At 41.1% G+C, this 23,254-nt stretch overlaps 1 protein-coding gene across 4 annotated transcripts; it reads left to right on the top strand.

Moving 5' to 3' along the window:
* Positions 1 to 894: 894 nt before the first annotated feature.
* Positions 895 to 22,134, top strand: LOC142954417 (serine/threonine-protein kinase SBK1). Of its 4 annotated transcripts, none has more exons than XM_076095406.1 (5): positions 895 to 1,434; positions 3,534 to 16,910; positions 17,878 to 18,042; positions 18,460 to 18,662; positions 19,299 to 22,134. In XM_076095406.1, exons 3-5 carry the CDS (start codon positions 17,880 to 17,882, stop codon positions 19,962 to 19,964), a joined length of 1,032 nt encoding a protein of 343 aa, XP_075951521.1. In that variant the 5' UTR covers positions 895 to 1,434; positions 3,534 to 16,910; positions 17,878 to 17,879; the 3' UTR covers positions 19,965 to 22,134. The 4 variants fall into 4 exon arrangements, with proteins under 4 accessions (XP_075951521.1, XP_075951522.1, XP_075951520.1 ...); XM_076095407.1 differs by lacking the exon at positions 895 to 1,434 and having other exon boundaries at positions 3,457 to 16,765; positions 16,875 to 16,910; XM_076095405.1 differs by lacking the exon at positions 895 to 1,434 and having other exon boundaries at positions 3,457 to 16,910.
* Positions 22,135 to 23,254: the final 1,120 nt, after the last annotated feature.

Genomic DNA, 23,254 nt, shown 5'->3' on the forward strand with positions numbered 1-23,254 from the left:
CCCATTTAGAATAAAATAGAAAATTGACAGGTTGCTACCAGAGCTGTATACGGCATCTCTACCACGGCATCAATCTTCTGCAGTGCAAATATGGTCACTTCCGTTCACTGGTTGCAAAAAACCAAGATGGCGATGGCCGAAATGCCAAACTCGAGGCTTCAAAACAGTAGTCCACAAACCAACGGGTCCACGTCTCTTTGGTAAGAATTTGAAAATGTCTTTGCATGACATCGAATTCCCAAAATGAAGAAAATGTAACATTAACTGGTTGATTTCTCAAATTGCGCCCAGGAATCCACACATTTTTGGGTTTATTTGTGTCATTCCTGTCCGTCCCTTTATTTGTTCACATATTCAATTCTTCTTTTTCCACTGAAGGTATTTGAAGTGTATTGGCTTGCCCTTTAATTGCATTAATAGAGACCAAATGATTTTATACCCCACGGAAGATGAACAACTCCAGGACACTGAATATTCAGCTTAAGGAGGAAAAGATTTAGCACCACATCATGTGTATCGATTCTGGGCGAAGGCAAACTGCCAAAGCAGCTTTATTGTGATAAGAGTTTCATGGAAGCGGAGCCGCTGCAGATCAGTCAGGACGTTGTGACATCTAAGCTGTGTAACCCACGCTGGCCCAGTGGCACACTAACTCCTTTTTACATCAGTAGCACACACACACAAACTAGTCTGCACTGCACTAGATGTGTCAGATGTGCTCATTATTATGTAATTAGAATTTACACTTGTCAGCAGGCACAAGGCCATAAACACACACACACTCACACTCCACTACAGTATATTAGCTCATTATCCACCGCAGCACCTGGAGAGAGTGGTTAGACTCTTGTGCATCAGGCTGTGATTGCATAAAGGGGGGTGGGGGGGAGAAACTGCCAGAAACGGGTTGGAAGAGAGTGGAAGTGTGTGTGTGTCTCTGTGTTTTCTCCAGTACACACAGGACCACATGCCCATATGTGGGTATGTGGTCCTGTGTTATGAATTGATGCATGGTGTCTTTCTCTGCAGTCAAGTGAGCCTGTATGCGTGCACGAGAGCGAGCGAGCGAGAAAAAATGGGTGTATATTTAGGCTGGCCTTCAATGCGGTGGGACTCCACAGTGCAGAGTCTGGCTGCCCCTCCCCCCACGTTATCAAGGAAACATGCTGCAGCCCAGCAATCCAAGGAAAGCGATCCAATTTAACAGTTTTTGTCCTTTTTCCCCCCTGCGGCCGAGGGCGGGATCTCTGCGTCCCTTCATCACAGAGCTGAAGTACCGCCCAGCTGTACGCATCGGCGTGGAGTCCACACACACACACACACACGCACACACGTATGTACACACACTTGTCCGTAAGAGAAAGTTTCACACTGTAACCTTCAGCAATGTTAAAAAGACAACTGCACAATCTAGATTGATAGAGGGCACTACAGGTAAGAGGAGAAATATGTTGTTTTTTTATTTGGGGGTGAACTGTCCCTTTTAATATAGTTGTTCAGGAGGACTGCATGTCCTCATGATGCTGTGCAGATACAGTTTACTGTCAAACACTTGTTGAAAGTGTTTCGGGGCAAAGTGACAAACGAACACGGAGAAGTGATCATTTCCAGCTTGAGATGCGCGCGGGAAGCCGCAGAATGAGTTCTTAGAAAACAAACTCTTTGGTCGGACAAAAGAGGAAGGAAGGAGCCACATGACGAGGCTGAATTGTGAGACGCAGCAGTGACCGCGTTACCCTCTGGATGGGAGAGATAAGGACTGTCTGTTCTCTATTCTGCTTTTATTCATGTCATTTCCATGTTTTGAAATCTGAAGCTTATCTTTCCTTTTATTTCCAGTATCAGCTTGGAGTCTATGTTTTATGCACATAATGATAAGAGCACATACTGTATGTTTATACTTTGCAGTCTTCTCTTTACTTGTATCAGAGCGCCCTCTGCTGGTCTGAATGTGTCTTTTTAATGGAGACTCAACAGGTAAAGAGGGTAAAAGATTTCACTAATATAGCCAGTAGATTCATTGCATAAAATATTAGGTTTTCTGAAAATGTTTGTTTTTAAATATGCAAATGAGGCATTCTCTTATTAAATATGTGGACATTTGATAAAGCCAGGGTCAAAATGCTTCATTATTTATCTTGACATATTAAGAATCAAAGGAGGGAATTTTGAATACCTTTTTTTTTTTATCGCTCCATAAATCAGAAAATTCTGCCATAAAAAATAAATCTATTTCTCCATATTTTTAGGAATAAAATGTTGTATAAATCAGGCTATGAATGATGTGTGAACAAACCCTTCTGTAAAACTGTAAAAACCTTCAGAATATAGAGAGGAATGAAAGTGGATGTCGGTGCTAAGTGGAGATTTCTGGCTCAGAACAAACCTCATTTTGACAAAACATGCAAGTATTGAAACAGAAATGTGTGCAGTAGCCATCTCTATTTTTGAGAGGGGGGGGGGGGGGGGGGGGGGGTGATCATTTAGGAATATTTAGTATAGATTCTCTTTTGTCATGAATTGTAAATTTGGACGCAGCTAAGTTGCATATATGAAAATGGTATTCAAAAAAAAGGGAAGATGCACATGGGAAAGAGGAGGCCCCTTTCCAGTAACGCCATCGGCAGTTCCTCTTTCCGTGGAAGTCAAACACCGCCGCATTTCACTTTCAAAACAGTCCTCTTCCTGTTTTTTTCTGCCGTTCAACAGCCCTACAAATATATTCACACAACACCCCCCCCCCCCACCCACCCACCCCTACCAGTGTCAGAATGACCTCCCACACTGACCTCTCTTCGCACACGACGATCAAACGTTAAGCCGAGGCAGTGCTGATGACCGGACATGTGGTGTAGGTGACGGTGCTCGCTGTCTTTCTCACTGTTACTCAGAGCTTCACCTCCCTCTGTGCCTGTTAAACCAGCTGACACTCCGACGTGGCCCCTCGGGGTCCCACGGACAGACAGTACACGTGATGTTTACGGTGATATTTCAGTTTTTGCCATTTATTATTGTATTATTTTAAAAAACAAACTGATTTCACATTCATATATATTACATAGGGGGTATTATTTTCATAGACCAATGCTGATTTGACTCACTAAGGGCCTGAGTAGAAACACAGTACCGTGTGTAAGTTAAGTGTGACCTATGTAGACGGACTAAGAGTTGACGCTCAGAGAGAAAGGGATGAGACGACTGTCAAAGAGCCAAGTGTCCTGTGGAGTGTCTGAGTGTGTGTGTGTGTGTGTATTACTCATCTTATGAGGACATTAATCTGTTTACACAAGGGACGTCAAACATGTGGCCCGAGGGCAAGAACCGGCCCTCCAAAGGGGTCCGATCCGGCCCTCTGGATGACTTTGTGAAGTGTGAAAATTGCAGAGAAGTCATTAATTCAAATTTTTCAATAAAATGCTATTCTTATTTGTCCACTTGGGGGGGGGGGGGGGGGGGGGGGCACGCTGTCCTAGTGAGAGTATCAGGCCCTATGATGGATACGCTGTTATAAAGTAGATCCACTGTGCTTACAGGTGTACTTGACACAACACTGTCAAGTGTGGGCTGCGGTTCATGCAGGAGCTGCCGGTGGAAAATGTCTTGGACATAGAGAGTCAAGTTCTCCAGCAAGAAACGACCAGTTCCAATTTCCAACAACAACAATGTGAAGCCAGCGTGCTTTCTGTGCTCCGAGGCCTCTCAGTGCTCAAGGGGTAGAATATTTGGATCCACTCTCAGACTCATCATGGCAAAAAATACAAGAACTTGCAAGGACAAGGTTTTTTAAATGAATTGTTCATTAATTGTGAACGTTTTTAGAATATAAACTTCTTCACACTAAAATAAAGGGAAACATTAGCCTGTGAGGACGGATACGACAACTTTTTTGTAACAGAACGCAAAGAATTAATCAGGGAAAATACAAACTGTCTAGAACGGGATAATATTGACAGTGACAACTTTTTTTTATAACAAATTCGTATTGTGCATTTCTATATAAACTGTCGAACATCTCTGCAGTGTTGCCTTTAGTGGAACGTTTCAGATGAAACATGTCACGTTGAACACATAAGTGATCTTCTAACACACAACAGCAATGCGCACACTTACAGGAAATATAACGTCTTAAATTAGCTCTGTAACACTGTACAGCCCGCCTCTCACACACACACACACTCGTCACACCACATGTAAGTATTCACATGTGCTTTCCGGTTGTTGCAATGTGAACCGTAGGGGTGACATCAGTGCTCCGGTTACATTCAGGCCAACTCTGTTTCGCAAGCTGAGATGTTACAGTGTGCAGAGGGAGAATCCAGAGCGAGGTATCCGGCCGGCTATCTGGTTTCTCTCTCCCGGTGTTTCAGCACATGGAGACGCAGCCAGCACAGCGCCGCTGGCTGCTTGTCGGGGATCGTGATGAATGTGGTGCAAAGTTTATCGATGGTATATTAACAATGAGAAAAGAAGAAAAGAGCTTTCATTTCATATAAATATTCAACAGGTCTGCATGAACGTTTCATGTAGTAAAAGGTAGACAGTGTGTTCACCTTAAGCGTCACTAGGTGGCGGCATTTCCCTTGTTTCACTTGATTGATGGCGGCGGCTTGGCTTCTATCGTGTCCGAGGATCGTGTAGCCGTGAGCGTGCTGTAGGCTGTAACTCCAGATATCATCAGTGTCATTCAGCAGCATAGATAAAGGGAGGAATCCCCCGTGGATCAAACCCAGGGAATTCCAAAGCGGTGTCATCACGGCGGAGGTCAGGGCTCTCTTTACACTTTACTGCCCGAGCTCATAAACCAGACGGCCCTTATGAACATTTTATATAATTTAACAGTGGAGCGACTCGCACCTTACAAAGCTTTACAATGCTTGGCCCATGAAGGGGGGTGGAAGAGGGGGTGGGGTTATTGTAAAGTGACCCAACGGAGTCTCCAAATGAATTAATTGGGGAAGATGTCAAAGACATATTCGGTTTTCTGCCATGTGGTGGCGTTGAGCCTCCGGTATTTAACAGCGTTTTTATTTGGGATTTGAAAAAGTAAAAATCATTGACAAAACAATCTGAACTCAAGGTCCACTCACGTGTTCTGGAGCCTTTCTTGCACAGTCTTCATCAGCAGATGGAGTCGTCGTAGCATAATGGAGATGCGGTCCATTATTAAATTAAAACTTGAGGCAATCCTTCAGATTTCAGTCCTGGTTGATATAGTTTTCCTGTTTGAGTGAGAACAGTTTTCAGCCTGGAGTCTTTTTGCTGGTACATGTGCTTCAAGCTTTTAGAACTGTGGGCATGGTTCCAGAAAAACTGTAAATGCACGGTCCCACGTGCATGAATCATCTCCAGCCGAGGATGGAATGGAAGTGAACGGGAGGCAAATGCTAATTTCACTCATGTCTGACCGTAATAAAGCTCATTTCAGTAATACTGAAAATATTGCAATGCTTTCATTAGTGGGCCACAGGCTCAATCACCACTGTGTTGTCTCCTTCGACAATAGATGGATATAGATAGACTGACATTTATTTAAATTAAAATCTTGCGACTGATTAAGATGATATGACTTGGTCAAAACCTCCAGAACAAGCTTGTAAGTGGACCTTGATTTGAAATTGTCTTGTTCATTCTTTATTTCTTCAGGCAAACATTGGCACAACAAAATGCAACTCCTTCCTCCAAGGTCCTCTTACTTGTCATTCACTAGTGATTCACGAAGTTCCCTTCCCTGAGTGGTAAGCAGGGATGCAGTGTATACTGTATGTCTAGGGCTTTTATTGTGAAAGGTAAGAACGGCAGGATTAACGCAGTGTGGCTGCTTTAATATGGTGGTAATAAACTCTTTCTCTCAAATGAATAAATACACTGGGCTTTGTGTTTTGTCAGTTGTCATGGAACTGTAGATGTTTAAAACTTCCCAGGTTTTTGTGTTTTTCTCATGGGACTCTATAGACAAAGATTCAGTGACTGAGACCTTTTTCTGATCTTGCCACCTCCCTCTGAGTATTGCCACAGTCCTACCAGCCAAGTTGACAGAATATCAGCTACCATTGAGCTATTCTTAGAGATTCACCGCAGCAGACAGGACACAGCTCTACTATAACAGTAGTTGTTGATACAACACAACACACCGTATCCAGCAACTTGGAAGACCTCCGGGGGGGGGGGGGGGGATCACGGCGTACGTGCTGTGCCGGGATAAATTTCCAATTCTCTGCTCCCTGTAAAAATATCTACGGAATCCGCGTGCCACCATGTTACCCCATGGTAAGAATAACTGGACCGGCATAGCGATGGCTCAGCCTCATGCCACACAATTATCTCAATTAGCACCAGCCACGGGGCCCATGTTGTGGGTGCTGTTTTGGATTCATCAGATGGAAAAGAAAAAAAAAGTTGGAGAGAGAGGAGAAAAAAGAGAAGAGAGTTCACGTTGTAACGGGACTCTGGTGTGAGGACCGCCTTGGTCTTTGCTCCTCATTCCATCGTTTGATATTTGCCTTGGCAGATCCAGGAGGCATCGAAACATGCATCCTGAACATAACTTCTGTAAACCAACCGGGACGTAGCACACCAGTCATCGTGTATCTTTCTCCCTCCAGCCACCTGTGGTGCTATCACAGCTCAATTTGTCATTTGTCATTTGTCCAGTCCAGACCGTAGAGACATTGAGTACCAGGTATCATCAACATATATCAAATGTGAGGCTGGATTTATACTCCTGCATTACCTACCTACAACCTACAGCAGCTACATGTGGAGGCTCTCTGGTTACGCCATATGCAACCTGTGCTTCCTAAAAAACCTAACAACCATAGACTGTATATAGTGGACGTAGTCATCGTGACGTCACTCATTGGTTTGTGGACTGCCGTTATGAAGCCTTGAGGCTGGCGATTTTGGTTTACGCCTGTGGTCATGTTTGTTTTTTGCAGGTAATGAACAGAAGTTACCATATTTGGAATGTGGAGGAGTGATGTAGACACGCTGTATATGTCTCTGGTAGCGGCAGCGACCTGTCCATCACAGTAAGCCCGCCTCAAAGCATACCCTGATTTATGTTCTATTTTACACTAAATGGACCATCATTTACTAAATGAACATCATGTTGTATTGAAGAAGACTTGAAACTAGAGATTGAGACCATAAACTCATGTTTACAATGTTTACTGAGGTAATAAATCAAGAGAGAAGTAGAGTCATTTTCTCATAGACTTCTATACAACCAGACTTCTTTTTGCAGTGAATGTGTCATATTCAGTAAATGAATTGAGGCATTCCCTCACACTTGCCGTTCTTAAAAGTATGTTAACACAGCTACTGCAGGGAATGTTATTAAATCACAACCCGATCACGAATGACAGCCTTCGCTTGATTAGCAATCCCCAAAATCTCTTGTGCTAAAGCCGTCCACTCTGTGAGGCTGTGCTAATGCAGGCCACATTCTAAAATCAGCATACTGACATGCTCACAATGACAACGCTAACATGCTGATGCAGATGTTGGGCTAAATCAATCTAGGAGATATTTCACAGGATATGTGAAAACCTTCAAATTCATACTCTGAGCACCATGAATCTATGTACCAAATGTCACGGTAATCCATCCAATAGTGGTTGCGAGATTTCACTGAAGATTTAAAATGCCAACATCACGGTGACACTTGAGATGCCGAGATAGTTCAATGGATGATTGAAAACTTTGACCTGCTGGTGCTGCTGGACGAAAGGTCTGGATTACTAAAGTCATTAAGATACACCTTCCTGGGGACCATGAATGCCTGTTTCAAATATCATGTCCCCTAGAAGTTGTTGAGATATTTTGATGATTAACTGATAGTCCGACAGACCAACATTGCATCCCTAGAGTCTTGCTGTTAGCGTGGCTAAATTTAAACGCAGTGCCACGATAAATCCAAGTAAACTGAGTTGCTTCTCTGATTTTAACAGCGGCTCCGTTTTCATATAACTGCTATCGGTGAACAAAACAATATCCGTTCAACACTTGATTAACCTTCTAATCACAAGGCCTTGGCATGTAGTTGACGGGTAAGGGGTTGGACATTTGGGTTTTTGGGGTTTTTTCATGCATTTTAAGGATGTATCAAGGATGTCAAACTGATTCAGCAGTGACAACAGGTTAGAATGATAAAGATAGAAGCTAACGCCGACAGATCACAGTGTAAAAGTGAACCACCACATCGCCTGGCAATCGAGACAGAAGACGATGAATTTAAGGAACAACACTGTTCCCAGGAGGTCATTATTCACTGTTAAAATCATTAAAAAGCCAAAGCAGCACATGTATTTACGTGCTAACGTACTCTGCCAATCGTATAATTCTAGAAACGTATTTCTCTTTCCAACCTCTCAAGGTGATGAGTATCACTATTACGTTTGACCATGACTTGCTCCAAATCCACAAAACCAGCCTAAAAATTAAGAAAATCTGAAACAATAATGTAAAGTCTATGGAGCAGAGCCGGTTGGTTGTCAGGCCCAGGTCGGAATTGGACAAAGCTACTTTTTTCTACTACAGCCTGCTAAGACAGGTCCCAAAGAGAGTCAGGCCCACATCATGAAGAGCACTTTATTTAAAGGGTTGCAGCAACACGAGGGTCTGGAAGCTTTTTTTATTCCGTCAGTCATCGTTAGCCGTAGTGACAAATTAAATTATAGGTTAACTGTTTAGTTCCAAATAATAGCTTAAAGAATTGTCTGAACAATAATAATACAAAACTGCAAGTTGCCAGAGCCCAAAAAAGGGTAATACATTTTAAATGACACCACAAAGCATAAAACGTCAGATTTGTTTGATACTTCTGTAGTCAATGACTCATTCAATTCTTTATAAAAAAAAAAAAAAATTAAAATATAATTCTTTTTTTTTTTGTCAATCAACAAAGGAATAGTTACAGCTCTATCGGTCACTAAAGAATACAATTGAAAACACTTTACATTTGTTGTCAAATTGACCTGATGAACTGGAAAACGAGGTACAGCTCTATTAAACAGAAAGCTCTGACTGTGAAGCCGCATGTCAGTCTGTAACCATATCTTAGCAGCCTGTCTTCACCCACTCCGTCAACACTAGCACTGCTGTAAACCTCATCCCTTCACTCCATCCACTGACTAACCTTTCTATATTAAGGCCCACTGACCACCTCCCCTTGGTTGACCATCAGAGTGCTGTATGTGCTTATTGCATCAGAGCTATTCTGTAGTACGTTACACATGCAACTAATTAGTGAGCTCTGATTACATGTACGATGAAACTCACTAAGTCCGTGCATTTTATTATAAATTAAAGACACATTTGTTAGGATTTGTTTATCATGTTTCTGTAATTTGTTTGCGTCTTTATTGTTAAATATGATTACTGGTATTCACCAGTTATCAAGTAAAAGTTGTTGATTAACACATTAATAACCTCTTAAAATGTCGAAACATCTGCATACAGTAACTTTATACTGTGTTCTAATCCATATATTAAGTGTCTATAAACTGCTTAAAAAGGCCAATCATTTTGTAATCATGGATACTAAATCAACCATCAGGGATTACCAATAGAAAAGGACAACAGTAAAAACAACATTTATATGGATGATCATTCTGGAGGGGGCAATAATCAGGAACCTTCAGATCTTAAAAGCAGCAGCTGAAGAATGTTAAAGATGTGTGTATGTACAAGTGTGTGTGTGTGTGTGTGTGTGTGTGTGTGTGTGTGTGTGTGTGTGTGTGTGTGTGTGTGTGTGTGATTGACTTACAAGACGAAGCATCTGTCACTAAGAGTTGGACGGCGAAGATGCAGTTTCTCACGCCCAAGAACCCTATACCCAGAATCATTACTGGTAATTAATATATCTTTTCTCCCACAGCAGTTGCTTACACACCGAGTGTCTGAGCCACGTCTATAGTTCAATGTGTGCTGCTGGGGTCAAGCATTTCACTCTCGTCAGATGGGCAAAACCACTCTTGCACACGATGCACCGACACACATGCTACATAAAAAGAAAGCGCCTGTGAACTAAGCCAAATGACTGAAACATCATGTACAGGGCGATTTGTGCACGTACAAAAAGAGTGAAGTCACAAGTTAAGATTAATGGACTGGCCGCTGTACAGAACAGCTGCCAGATATGGGCTGTGATAAACGCGGGCGGCCCTTTTGAAAATGATGACATGTTAATGTGATTTCACGCAGGGATAAATTTCTCAGTCTTAGCGTTCGAGCCTCGAACTAAACGTCATGTGTCGTTCAGCCTCCTGTTTATTTGGCTATTGTTCACAGCAGCTGTGTGAGACATGCAGTTTGGGAGGAATTGCCCATTCAACACCCCCGCTGCCTGTTCTACTCACAGTTGGGGATAAATGGTTCAGAGTAAAAGTAGATTGCATTTGAGGGAAATGTCCAGTATTCAAGGTATTTTTTAAGCTAAACTATATTCTGAACCATTCGCAATGTTCAATCATTGATGCATTTAAGCTGCTTTATCAATATTTTGTAAGAATGGATGAATTGACAATGTGAAGGTGACTGATGGTGACTAATCCTGACAAACCTGCTCAAACGGCCCCTAGATTATTAAAGAGATTAATATTGATAAGCTCCAACGTTACCGGTTCTTTTATCAGAAGTTTTTTTTGCAGTTTTCCTATAATTTATTATCATGCTTCATTTGAACTTCACTCAGCATTGTGATGTCAGGAATATTATTCATTTTATTGACATTTTAGTTTTGTTTCTCAGATATAACTGAGTTATAGTGACTTTGTTGTTGTAAACATTAGCACTGCTGCGGCTCTAGAAACAACATTAGTTATTTATCAAATATAAATAAATTCTGATTCTGTCCTGAATTTACTCTTTCTAAAATATTTTTTTTAAAGCAGCAAGTAATTAGAAATGAAAATGAACCTATACGGATATTGATAAAGAACCGAACCCCCTAAGCAGTATTGAGTATTGACTAGTAGTAGTATTAATAAATATCCTAACGATACTCAGTTCCCCTCAGCTACATGTCTGTGTGTTTTAGTTCTTCTGAGCTGGTTTTATGAACTGCAACTTTACTGTTTTGGTTCAGTCTCATCGCTGTTTCCAACAGCAGCCAGATGCTAAAAATTACATTTACATGTATCTAGTGACCAGAAGCATAACATGACAAATGGATGCTTATGTTACACCTAGTCTGCTCGATTTGTAGCCTAAACCGGCAACTGCGATATCATCTTCATAAGGTGATTGGTGTGTCAATGTTGTGCTTCCAGTTTGTTGTGCTGTCCCCAATTCATGTATTGTAGCGGGCCCTTGTGACACCACACCTCAAAACACAAAGCCTAATCTTTTTAATTTTATTTCTTTATTGTGTATTTTTCATGAAAATAATTGATTACTGAACAATTATTAGTAACTACTGCCACTCAATGTAGTAGAATGCTGAATTCACGTACTTTAGTCAGTCTGAACTTGTTGCACTATCATGACAAGCATGTTGCCAGTAGTGATGCCAATGCTCTCCGGCAGAAGTACAACTATGGGAGTGTGTTTCCACAGCCTGTAGACGCCATTATAGGAAGTAGGATGTGAGAATTACAACAATGGCTACACATGGTAACCATGGTACTATGAGCACCGCCACATAGTTGCTGAACTTTGCTGGATGTGTCTCGCCTATTAACTTGTCAACTGACCGGCTGGATGGTTTGTTGACACAGAATCATCTGGGAAGCCGTCATTGGAAACTGGGAAAAGGCAGGCGCTTCCAAAAAATAACTGCAGCATCTACGGCGACCTCTTTAGGAGCCACCATTGTTTCTTTGAACCAACAGAAGTGTTTCTGTGTTGTCTTGCACACTAAGACATGCACGGAGCTGCCAATAGCTCCTCACAGGATGCTGACTGGTCCATGCACTAGCTTGCCGCACACAAATGAATTTCCGTGTGACATGTGATCCAGTGATTCTTGCATGATCTCGTGACATTGTGAGAATCCAGCTGCCGTGCAGGGTTAAGTCATCGGTGAAGAGAGTATTAAAATGTCCATCAGAGCACTCTGCCTCTGGTAGAACTTTTGATTTATTCTTATTGAGATTGGAAGCAGGACATATGCTATGAAAGTGTCCTTGAAACCAGCATGTCTTATCTACTTCTACACCTGCACACAAGATTCACACAAGAGTCTGACATTTGGGAAACTATGCTTGTTTGTAATGCTACATAAAGTGTTCCTGTAAGATATTCACAGATTTCTTCAGAGAACTGTGGGCACTATGAACTTGAAGACACCCCAGCTGATTAATTAGGCACACATTAGGCCCCATTTCTCCTGATGAACTTTCCATGATGTGGTGGGTGGAGCAATCATCAGTTGGGTTTGATATTCCCTCCAGTTTGTTTTGGAATTGATAGTCTTGGCTTCATTTCCACTTCATGTCAAAAACAAGAACATTTTGAATGCCTCCCCAATATTAATAGTGGAAAATAGCAATACTCTGCTCACTGATATCCCTGCACTGACAGCTGAAACTAATTGATCTCAAAATGTTTGCCAAAGGAACTGCAAGAACTCCTGGTCTGTCCCAGCTCAGTAATTCCATACCAGTGAAACTATGAGGACAGCAGTGGTACGGCGATGGGATGGGAAGTTGGGATATGGACCCCGTCTGGCTCCTCGAAGACTCTGCACCATCCTGCGATGTAAAAGATCCCAAATATGACGTGACCCCATGTCTGTGGTGACAGCGTAACATGATGATCAAAAACTTCATAACACGTCCACAACACAACTTCAATCACGGCAGCCTCACACAGCCTGACTGAGCACTCGGGAGGGTTGATGTTGGTGGACTGCTACAGAACATAACAGGATGCTTTTAGGATCCATGTAGTAGAAAAAAATAGATACATAAAGGTGGATCTAAACTTTGTCTCAGACTATAATGAGCTGATTTAAAAATGTAAAACCTTGTCTGACCACTTTCCTTGGATGGGTCACCCAAAAGAATCTACCCTTTATTTCCAACAAAATGACCTTTGTAGCTTCAGTGAAAGCCAACAGCCCTGGACTGTATGTGACTGACACCTCATTAACCCACCACAGCCCTGTAGAGACCAGCACACCAAAGTATCTGTTTCTTTGTACCAGTAGTCCTGCTCATGTGGGCGCTTGGTGCCTCCAGAATAGCTAGCAGAGGTCACAGTGTTGAGTGAATTAGCTGTAAATGAAACACAGGCCAACACACACGCACTCACAGACAACGACACACTTACTCGCACACAGGTGCAGACAACACCCCATTAGGCCTGCCCGAGTTGTGGGCGACACCTCAGGGGATTTGTCTGTGTGAGTGCCACAGCTTGAGTGCATTCATGGCTTCCAGTTCAGGGCCATGTGTTGAAGTGGAAAGTTCTAATCAACAAGCATTCAATGTTACTCTCACATCCCTATTTATCCTGTGCTGCAAAAACATTGTTTGATAATCAGTGTTACATTTACCGAGGAGCCTTTCGTGCAATTCTCTGCAACAGTGTAGATGATGAACATTATGAGCATTATGCCTGGAGGTTGGCATAAAATTGAAAAAGCATACAGAGTCTGGCTCTTCCAAAGACTTGGAAGACTTTTAAAGAAATCTTGGACACTCTCACAACAAGCCTGAGCTTTTGATTGCGTCTCGCATTCCTCCTTTATCTGAATTTGTTTGCAGATGAGATGATGCTATTCAGAGGTACCACACAAAGAAAACCTAACAAGACAGGAAGTCTCATCCATGCTAACAGCTCTGTAATGCCTACTTCACACCATCGGAACACGGAAATTGGTGCTCAAGTGCCATTTATGTGAATTGTTCCCAGACGCATCCCAGATATCTAGCAGGTTAAATGTCTGGGGGAGGGGTGGCCTGTAACATCAGGAACTTTACTGTATGTGTTACATTTGCAACGATGACCAAAGTTGTTGTGGCGCCGAGAAGAAATAGTAAAGACGTGTTTAAACCATGGATGTATAAGTGAGAACAGGTATTTTGTGGACATATATGTGCCAACGACAAGCATAAATACAAGGAGAGTTACGCAGATTGCTTGGAAAGTAAGGGATTCCTCCTGATGAAAGATCTTGTATTGTTTGACCCTGTTACGTTAAAGCCTCGACATGCTTATCTAAAAAGAGCTTCACCAAAACAAATAATAAATAAATAAATAATCCTAAGGTATTTAGACAAAGTTAAAGGCTGTTTAGTTTGAACTTGGCTTAAGGATGATGCGGCTGTGGCTCGGAGTTTGAACTAGTCTTCCACTGATTGGATGATGGTTGTGTCATGTGTGTGAATGTGTGTATTTAGATTAGATCCTAATGGGAGGGTTGGCATCGTGCATGGCAGCCTCTGCCATCAGTGTAAGAATGCTTGTGTGAATGTTGACATGTAGTATAAAGTGCTTTGAGCAGTCGAGAAAGGAGATATATATAAATACAAAGTCTATTTAGTATTTACTTAGAAACTTTGACAATGCTAATGCAAATGTTTAGCTGGCGTAATGTTTACCATCTTCATCTTAGTTTAGCATGTAAGTATGCCATCATTTGCTAATTAGCACTAAACAGACATTACAGCAGACAATGATGGCAGTGCTTTAGTCAAAAGGTTTTGGTCATAAACCAAAGTATTCGATACCATGACTGATGGTGATAGATGAAACGTCAGTGTCACCAAATTCATTAGGGTTCATCCTCTGGGCACCATGTATATCAAATTTCATGGCAATCAATCCAAATGTTGTTGAGATATTTCAATAAAAAAACAATATCAACCTTGTGGTGGCTCTTTGAGGAAAACTCAAGGGAGCATCAAAGGCAGTAGGATTCATCCTCTGAGGGCCAAGAACATTTGAGAGAAATGTTAAGGCAATCCATCCAATGGACCGAAGTGGTGGACTGACATCAGTGTTGTTGCAAGATAGGATGTTTCATTTCCTTCCACATCAATTTGTATTTGCTTTTCTTCGGTAACTGTAAAAGTTTAGTGCTCTCCAGAAATGCTCATATTCTATTATTTCTTTCATAAGATCTGAAAATTATAAAGCCACAGCGTCACAAGAACATGATTCTGACCAAATGTGGGACGACACTAGTATTACAGTACCAGTGTTTAAGTTTCCTAATGCTGACTAAACCACGGTGTGGCAGGAGCCTTGCAAGGTGTGAGTGTTTGTCTGTGTGTAATCTAATCAGAGCATTAGACCCATGTGTTGTATTTACTGAGACTTGAGATCTCAGCTCAGTGGTGGCAAAGTGGCAAGAAATCCCTGCAAAGAGGTCAAAGGTGGAATAATGGAGGAAAATTGTGATAATTTACTGAAGTAAAAGTAGCATTACTACGCTGTACACAGATCTAAATAATAATTAGGCACTGTATTGAAGATGTTAATTACTAAAAGTACTATCAGAAGTAGTCATAGTAGTTAAAAGTACTAAAAGTATCAAAAATAAGCATTTTATTCATAGGCGGAATGCTGCTGGAGCGCACCAAAACGCAAATTTGTTTTCACTTTTTTAAGTGAGGAATATCCGGTGGAAAGTCACATACATGCTTTAGTCACATACATGATTTAGTCACATACATGATTTAGTCACATACATGATTTAGGCGCTAAAAGATCCAGTCGTCACGAAAGCCTATGTCATGTAAGAGAGCCAATAAAAATAAATGGAACGGTCAAAGTTGTCATATTGACATTTAAGTTGAGTTGATTGATTCACAACGTCAACTAATACACTAAGTAACATGCGAAAGATATTTCACTTTAAAAGTTGCCGGTAGCCTTTGACGATGCTTCAGAATAATATTCTCAATATGACGAAAGGTCTGTTATAGTTGGCTGATGTATGTAAACTTGAACAGTCGTTACATGGGGCCCCATGATGGGGGCCCTCCGGTACTTAAACAAACAGCACTCTACCCCTGATTTCACCGCTTTAGTTTTGGATCAATATAGAGCTCATTTTACATATTTCATAAACTCTTTAGTAGCTTCTTCTTAACAATTCATGAGATCATGTGTTTTTCTTAACTTATAAAGTAGTGTGTATAACAAAGTGTAGCTTCTGATGAAACATTCGGTTCAAGTACCTCAAATTTGTACCAAGCACTTGAATAAATGTTACATCGCACCACTGGAAATGCTTTGAGGTAAAATATTTTACGTGTCTGAGATTAAAAAAAATATAGACGGGAAAAGAAATGACACATTTGCTCAATTTTAGGGATTCAATTTTAGTATTTCCTTACAGTTCTTAAAGATCAGTTTTATTAATTTAATCCAGTTTAAAAAAAACAAAACATCCACGTGTGTGTGTGTGTGTGTGTGTGTGTGTGTGTGTGCATGAGTTTATTACATCGTGGTGACCGACCCATGACAGTTGATATCTGTGTCAAAGTTTATGCCAATGCTTTTCATATGCATATGCATTACATATACTTACATCTATATGTGTGCAGCTGATTATAATGTATATAGGCCAGTGTGTGTGTGTGTGTGTGTGTGTGTGTTGTGTGTGTGTGTGTGTGTGTGTGTGTGTGTGTGTGTGTGTGTGTGTGTGTGTGTGTGTGTGTGTGTCTGCCCTATGCAGAGGCAGTTTATAATCAGCTGTCAAAGTGGGCTCTGTCCCCATCGCAGCAGTTGAGAGCAGAGCTGCGTGTTGGGCAGTGAAAAGCTCCCAGGTCCACTCTGCACGCGGATCCATGCAGCAGCAGCAGCAGCGAAGGTGGAGGACGGACAGGACAGACGTTCAACCGACACTTCTACTACATATTGATAAACTGGATGTTGCCACCTGTTAGCATGGTGGTATGAGTCCTTTTGTGTGTTTTCAGACTCCAGTGACTTTATTGGGAACCAATTGAAAAGAGGTAAGACGTGAAACTGATCAATATTTAATCATGGTTAATATCACGTTGTCCAATACTTCTACTATTGAAAGCTATTACTGCTACTGTTATTAATAGCTAATTTTAATAACAGGATAACACAATACGTATGTTATAATATGATACAAAATGTTATATATTATAATATGCATTTTTGATTTTTTTTTTTTATCAATTATGGACAAATTACCGCCAGCCAAATGTGTCTAAAACACAAACTTAAATGTCTTTATACATCATCAGTACACTTTGCTGTTATTATTATTCAAGAATTTAAGGATTCAAGGTTATATTTGCCATATGCACTTGTGATATGTGTATTTGTGGCATACTCATTAAGTCTGCACTAGACTAGTGCTGAAATTAAGAATTTGGGGTAAAAGAGAATGATTGGAAGTATATACAAATATCTCAACATTGAAAATGTCCTTGTGTCAAAACTGTAAGGAAAGTCAGTTATTTAAACTAGCAGGTTTGCTACACAAGGCCCATGTTCTTCCATGAACAAAAAATCAAGTAAATTGTCTGTGTAATTGGGGACATTAATAATGAAATACTATTGCAATTTTGTCACTTAGATAGTTCTTAGGGTTGGGCTATGCTCGAACGGATTATACTCAAACGGAACTAGTTTGTACGACGTGTTGTCTGACCAAGTCCAAAATCAAAAGTATTAACTTGTTCCAATCAGCCGCGTTGGAAGATGGTCGAGTGAAGACGACGTGATAATATTGTTTGAGCTTCACGGTGCCAGAGTTTATGACATTTATTGACATGGTTTTTATTTAGTGACCATTTTATATAAATGGAAAGCAACTGACAGGAAGTGATTTGTTAAAAAATGCTGGATTTTTTTTTGGTACAATGTAGGTAGGTAGTCAAAAATCTGTGTGTTCATACTCCTAAGATTTGTGTAAGTATTGGTTTTGTCCTGTCCGTGTATGGGTAGAGATGATTGAGCTGGGCCTCGCTGACGGCAGCCTGATTGACGAGCTGATAGAGCTGACGGCACAGAGCCTCGGTCAGCTGGAGATCCAGGAACATTTCAACATCATCAAGGAGATCGGCCGAGGGAAATACGGCAAAGTGCTACTGGTCACACATCGCTTCAGGGGTATGACCGCACTTCCATTTTTGATCTCTTCCAGCGGAGAATTGTAGTAATTTCCTTATTTTCCATCACCAATTACAGTCATTTAATCATGTAATGAAATGTTTTACATTTGCTCATTCGAAGCCCTCGTTTCCCTCCAGAACAAAGCAAGAACGTAGACATTTAGTTAGACAAGAAATGTCTTTTTTTTTTACTGTTACAGTTACAATTTTACGTAGATGTGCTGAAAATCCCAAAAATGAGCGTGCAGTCCAATCTGTGAAAAACCAATACCTTTCCAAGACTTTCCAGCCAATGCAAACCGTTAGAGTATACAGCACAGTTTCGCTGAAGAGGCATTACTGACTCAGTTTCTCTAGTAAGACAAAGAAGATGTGCATGGACAGTGATAATAATAACGTAAACTATGATCTGCAGGAACTCCCATGGCCTTGAAAGTGATGCCCAAAGCCTCGACTAAGCTGCAGGGCTTTCTGCGAGAGTACTGCATCTCCTTACACCTGTCCTGCCACCCTTGCATCGTGGGCCTCTTTGGCATCGCCTTCCAGTCCAATGAGCACTACTGCTTCGCCCAGGAGCTTGTCATCGGAAGGGACCTGTTTGCTGTCATCCAGCCAAAGGTGAGTCAAACATTGGCAAAAACAGAGACTGCCGGGTGAATTCACAAAGAATGGGTTACGGCCGTTGATCGAGCCATGAAATGTTGCATCACCTGCAATCGCTATCCGTCCCGTCTCAAGGTCTGATTCGGAAATGATGGGCCGTAATATCATTAGTGCCACAACACGCTCATAAAGTTTTGCATCTGATTGCCATTATCCATGTGGCAAAGTATAAATGTTGCCTTTGTAAAAGAACATCGCAGAGAGGAAAAGATAAATTAAATTGTCAGACAACCTACATATACGTAGGTCCTGAACGGTAAGGTAAAGAGGCATTCCTCAAAACTTACGGCAAGGAATTTACATGTTAAGTGGAGAATCCTTATTTAGGATTTTAATAGTCCAGAATGGTGGGTCATATGGACTCTCTACAGACTTGTTTTTAGCTGACAAAAGAATGAATTGTGTATAAATCAACTGTAACAATGACCCTGTGCACAGTACGCCTGACAGTCTGGAGGCTGGACATTTGGATCCTGCCATTCTTCCTTTCTTTCTTAAAGCCGTGCTTTGTGATGAGTGCTCACTTTTTTATTCTGGCTCCTTTGAAAATGACTCAAAGAGCCCCATCCCTCCTTTGTCTGATTGTTCTAGGTGGGTATCCCAGAATCTTCGGTAAAACGCTGCGTCCTCCAGATCGCCAGTGCTCTGGAGTTCATCCACAGCCACGGCCTGGTCCATCGAGACATCAAGCCTGAAAACATCCTCCTGTTGGACAATCGCTGCTGCCAGGTCAAGCTGGCGGACTTCGGACTGGCCCAGAAGAGAGGCACTCTGATACGCTTCATCACGGGAACCCTGCCCTACATGGCTCCAGAGCTCTGTACCATGGCCCTGATGGAGGGCCAGAAAGAAGTGGCCGCTCCTCCACTTAGCGTGGAGCCAAGCCTGGACACCTGGGCCTTCGGGGTGGTTATCTTCTGCATCCTTACAGGTTACTTCCCCTGGGAGTGCTGCCTGGGCTCGGATGACTTCTACCAAGAGTTCGCGGACTGGTGCCAAATGGAGGAGAGACCCAACACTGAGGAGGACGTCCCTCCCTTGTGGAAAAAGTTCACTCCGGAGGCCATGGAGATGTTCGGAAAGCTCCTGGCCCTGGATGTAGGAAAAAGGTGTACAGTGGGGGAAGTGAGAGCGTATGTGGAAAAGGACTGGCTTAAGAAGGTAAATGGGATGGGGCAGCAGCCAACAGCAGAAAAAGTCAGTGCCTCTGGGAATAATCCTGGGTATGGCGAGTTGGAGGTAAAGCCTAATACTTAGTGTTGGATTGCATTTTATATAATCTATAGCTTCTATATGCCGAGACAGCATTTCACATACACAATCAGTGGTGCTTGGTATCAGCCATGTGATTTGCAGCGATGAAACATATGGTGTTTACATTATCGAGACGCATTGTTCTGAATCTTGTGTCAATTCAAAAGACACATTTGACAGCAGGATTCAGACAGCAACATAAAGTCCACAGTAGCTGGAGTTCCTGTCGTAGAATACATATTCAGATCCATCATTTAAGTAAAAGTCCTGCATTTAAAATTGTACTTCAAGGAGTACAAGCAAAATGCTTACTCACTTAACCAACGTATCCTCATATCAACGGTTCGTATGGTATCAATCTCTGCTCTTACCATGTACACAGTGTCTTTAAAATAATACTTAGTTAAGTTTAGGAATAGATTGTCGTTTGGGTTAGAATAATTACGCAAGTTACGTGACAAATAAATCAACGTTGACTTCTCGTTTCAAATGGGGAAGAAACGACGGTCTCCTGGGTGAGAGATCCATGTTTGTTGGACCCATCCGCCTCACCTCCCTCCCACGCTGGGTGGGTATTTGCGGTCTTTGTCTTCAGACTCCCTTTTCCATATTTACGTGGATAACATGCAAAATAATTTGGTGGAATATCTACAAATAACTTATTTTTTGTAGGCTACGAATGCTGGATGAGACCAGCCTGACTTAACATATTAAAAGTAAAAATACTTACATATCGTATAATTTCATTGTTATTACTGATGCGTAGAATGAAAGTAGATTTAGCTGTTTAGTTGGTCAAGGTAGAGCTGATTTTAACAATTTCATACTTGCACCACAAAAGTACAGTAGTGCATTGTTACCTAATCTTTGTCGCCCTGTCTTGTACAGAGGGACCTTGTGTCAGAATCTAGTTTCAAGACATAATGTTGGTTTACGCTGCACTCAGATGGGACCACGTCGTGCTCCAGTGTAGGAGTACTGGTTGGTCTCTGGGTCTAACGGGAGCAACAGGTGCTTGGGTTTTTTGACCCATGAGAATGCATCACATTTCATAGATCATACGTTTTGATTGTAAGATATTGATCTGCAATGTAACTAGAACTGTCAGATGTATGTAACAGAGCAACATGTACAATATTGCTTACTAAAATGTAGTGCAGTATAAGTATCAAGTGGCTGTTTTTTTGTTTTTTGAAAATACTCAAGTTTGTACTTAAAGGGGCACTCCAAATATCTTTCATAAGTTCAGTACAGTTTACTGGTCACGAGGAATACTACTCAGTATGTGGAGACAGTAGTATGTCTTCTGTGGCTCTGGAGGAAGAATAAATAACCCCGGTGATGTTATTGGGGTTATCTTTCAATCAGCTTTCAACTGTTTTTTTACATACTTTCATTTTGTGAATGTAGGATCCAGTGTTTGACCCATACTAGAGACCAGGATTCATGTCACCTCTGCTCCTCCATTCTTGTGGCCCCCCAACTTTGTTGAAGTGCAATACTAAAATACTGGCTTACCCCTTCAGGTATAAAATACCAGAATATGAACTTAGGTATTTCCAATCACTGTGGATTTCATACATTATTAGGTATAGAAATGTATGTGTGAACTATGTTTTTTGTTTTAATGAAATTGTTTCTGTATTTTTGGCAAATTTGCTTTGTTGTAAAAAGTTCTGCTCAAGACTGTGCAACTGGATTTCAGTGTCAACTCCTGCTCTGTTCTGAGTATGTTGAGAAAGTGCTATAGCAACGTTTTAACCATAGGAATATTATACAATACATGGCCACATAAACCGATAAATCGAGTCCTAGGAGTGGCATAATAAAGAATAATTCTGTAAAAGAATAAGAAAATAAATAATAAATAAAAATAAATAAATAAAAGAATAAATAAATATGGAAATATAAATACAAATAATATATAAAAAATAATTCTAATCATTTTCATTTATTTTCACATTATTTGTTCATTTGTTTCTGTATATATTTATTTATGTAAATATTTATTTTCTTCTTCTTCTGCCATGATGTTTCCTTTCCAGATTCAAACCACCAATATCCTCACTCCGTATGTGGAAGTCTGTTGCATCTACTGTGCGCACTGAAAACATAAGAAGTAATTTACATGTAAAAAATAAATTATTAAATAAATATAAATAACATAAATAAATGCTTGCAATTATTCTTTTGTTATTTGTCTTTATATTTCCATACTTTTGGGGTTTTATTTACTTATGTATTTTCTTCTTTTTATTTCCACATTAATTTGGGGTTTTCCAGATATCACTGTGGTCTGCAAGCACCAGGCAGCAGATGCTCATTCACTGCCAGACGCCATGTGGAGTGCAACAGTGTGCTGTTACATATTCAGACCTTTTGAGCTTGATGGAGCTGTTTTGTCAACTTATCACATTGAGCTTTAAGGACAAGCAGCCTAGTTATTATAGGTTTCCCTTCTGGCGCTGCACAAACTAATAAATAATGTTGAGAGTTTTAATGGTGGATGGTTTACCTAGATCATTTTCATAAGCATGCATTATAGCTTATGAATATGTAGGATGTAAGTTGACATGTTCATGAATGTTAAAGCCATTTAGGAACCACATTTTCTGTTCTATTTTTTTTATTTTTACAGACTTTATAACTAAATATTTAATTTGCAACAGTCAGAAATGGTTGGGTATACTAATAAATCATAACGAAGTCATCAAACATATTACAATATAATAGATGTATCAAAGAGCATTGCACAGGTGACGATTTATTTCCGTAAACAGTCCCCCCCCCCCCCCCCCCACCACCACCACAGTTCACGTGTTTGTTGATGTTGACATGCTGTGACAGCATGAATAAAACCCCACGCATCCATCAACTTAGTCTTTCTCTTTTCATCCCCTCTCTTAGAGGCCGATATCCCGTTACACCATTTGAAGTTCGAACCATGACCTGTGTCCGATGTCTGTGTGCCTCGTGTCCCTCCCCTCTCAGCTTTCAGCTGACCCCTGGGCCCCGACTGCACATCCAGGCCTGTCATGCAAACAGTTATACAGCCAAGTAAGAACTGACCACAAAGCCCTGTGTGCTGGCGTTCACACACATACAGTAACAGACCCAGTGTTTGGTAAAACACTGCTTTGCATGCCTGTTCAGTGTAACACAGCATTACAACCAGTATATATTAATCTTACGCCTCACAAAATAACTCTAAATACATATATTCTTAAGTGTTTCATTGGTGATTTATTTTTTGCATATGATGGAGAGATTATGCTTTCCTGCTGAATTTACCG

This window comes from Anarhichas minor, unplaced genomic scaffold, assembly GCF_050575085.1.
Source record: "Anarhichas minor isolate MPS153535 unplaced genomic scaffold, ASM5057508v1 ptg000020l, whole genome shotgun sequence".
Taxonomy (NCBI): domain Eukaryota; kingdom Metazoa; phylum Chordata; class Actinopteri; order Perciformes; family Anarhichadidae; genus Anarhichas; species Anarhichas minor.

Excerpts from the sequence above, each read along its gene's own strand:
- LOC142954417 (XM_076095406.1), top strand. The coding sequence starts at position 17,880 with ATGATTGAGCTGGGCCTCGCTGACGGCAGCCTGATTGACGAGCTGATA. Across the intron at positions 18,043-18,459 it reads GGTCACACATCGCTTCAGGG|GAACTCCCATGGCCTTGAAA; the intron begins GTATGACCGCAC and ends TATGATCTGCAG. Across the intron at positions 18,663-19,298 it reads TTGCTGTCATCCAGCCAAAG|GTGGGTATCCCAGAATCTTC; the intron begins GTGAGTCAAACA and ends TGATTGTTCTAG.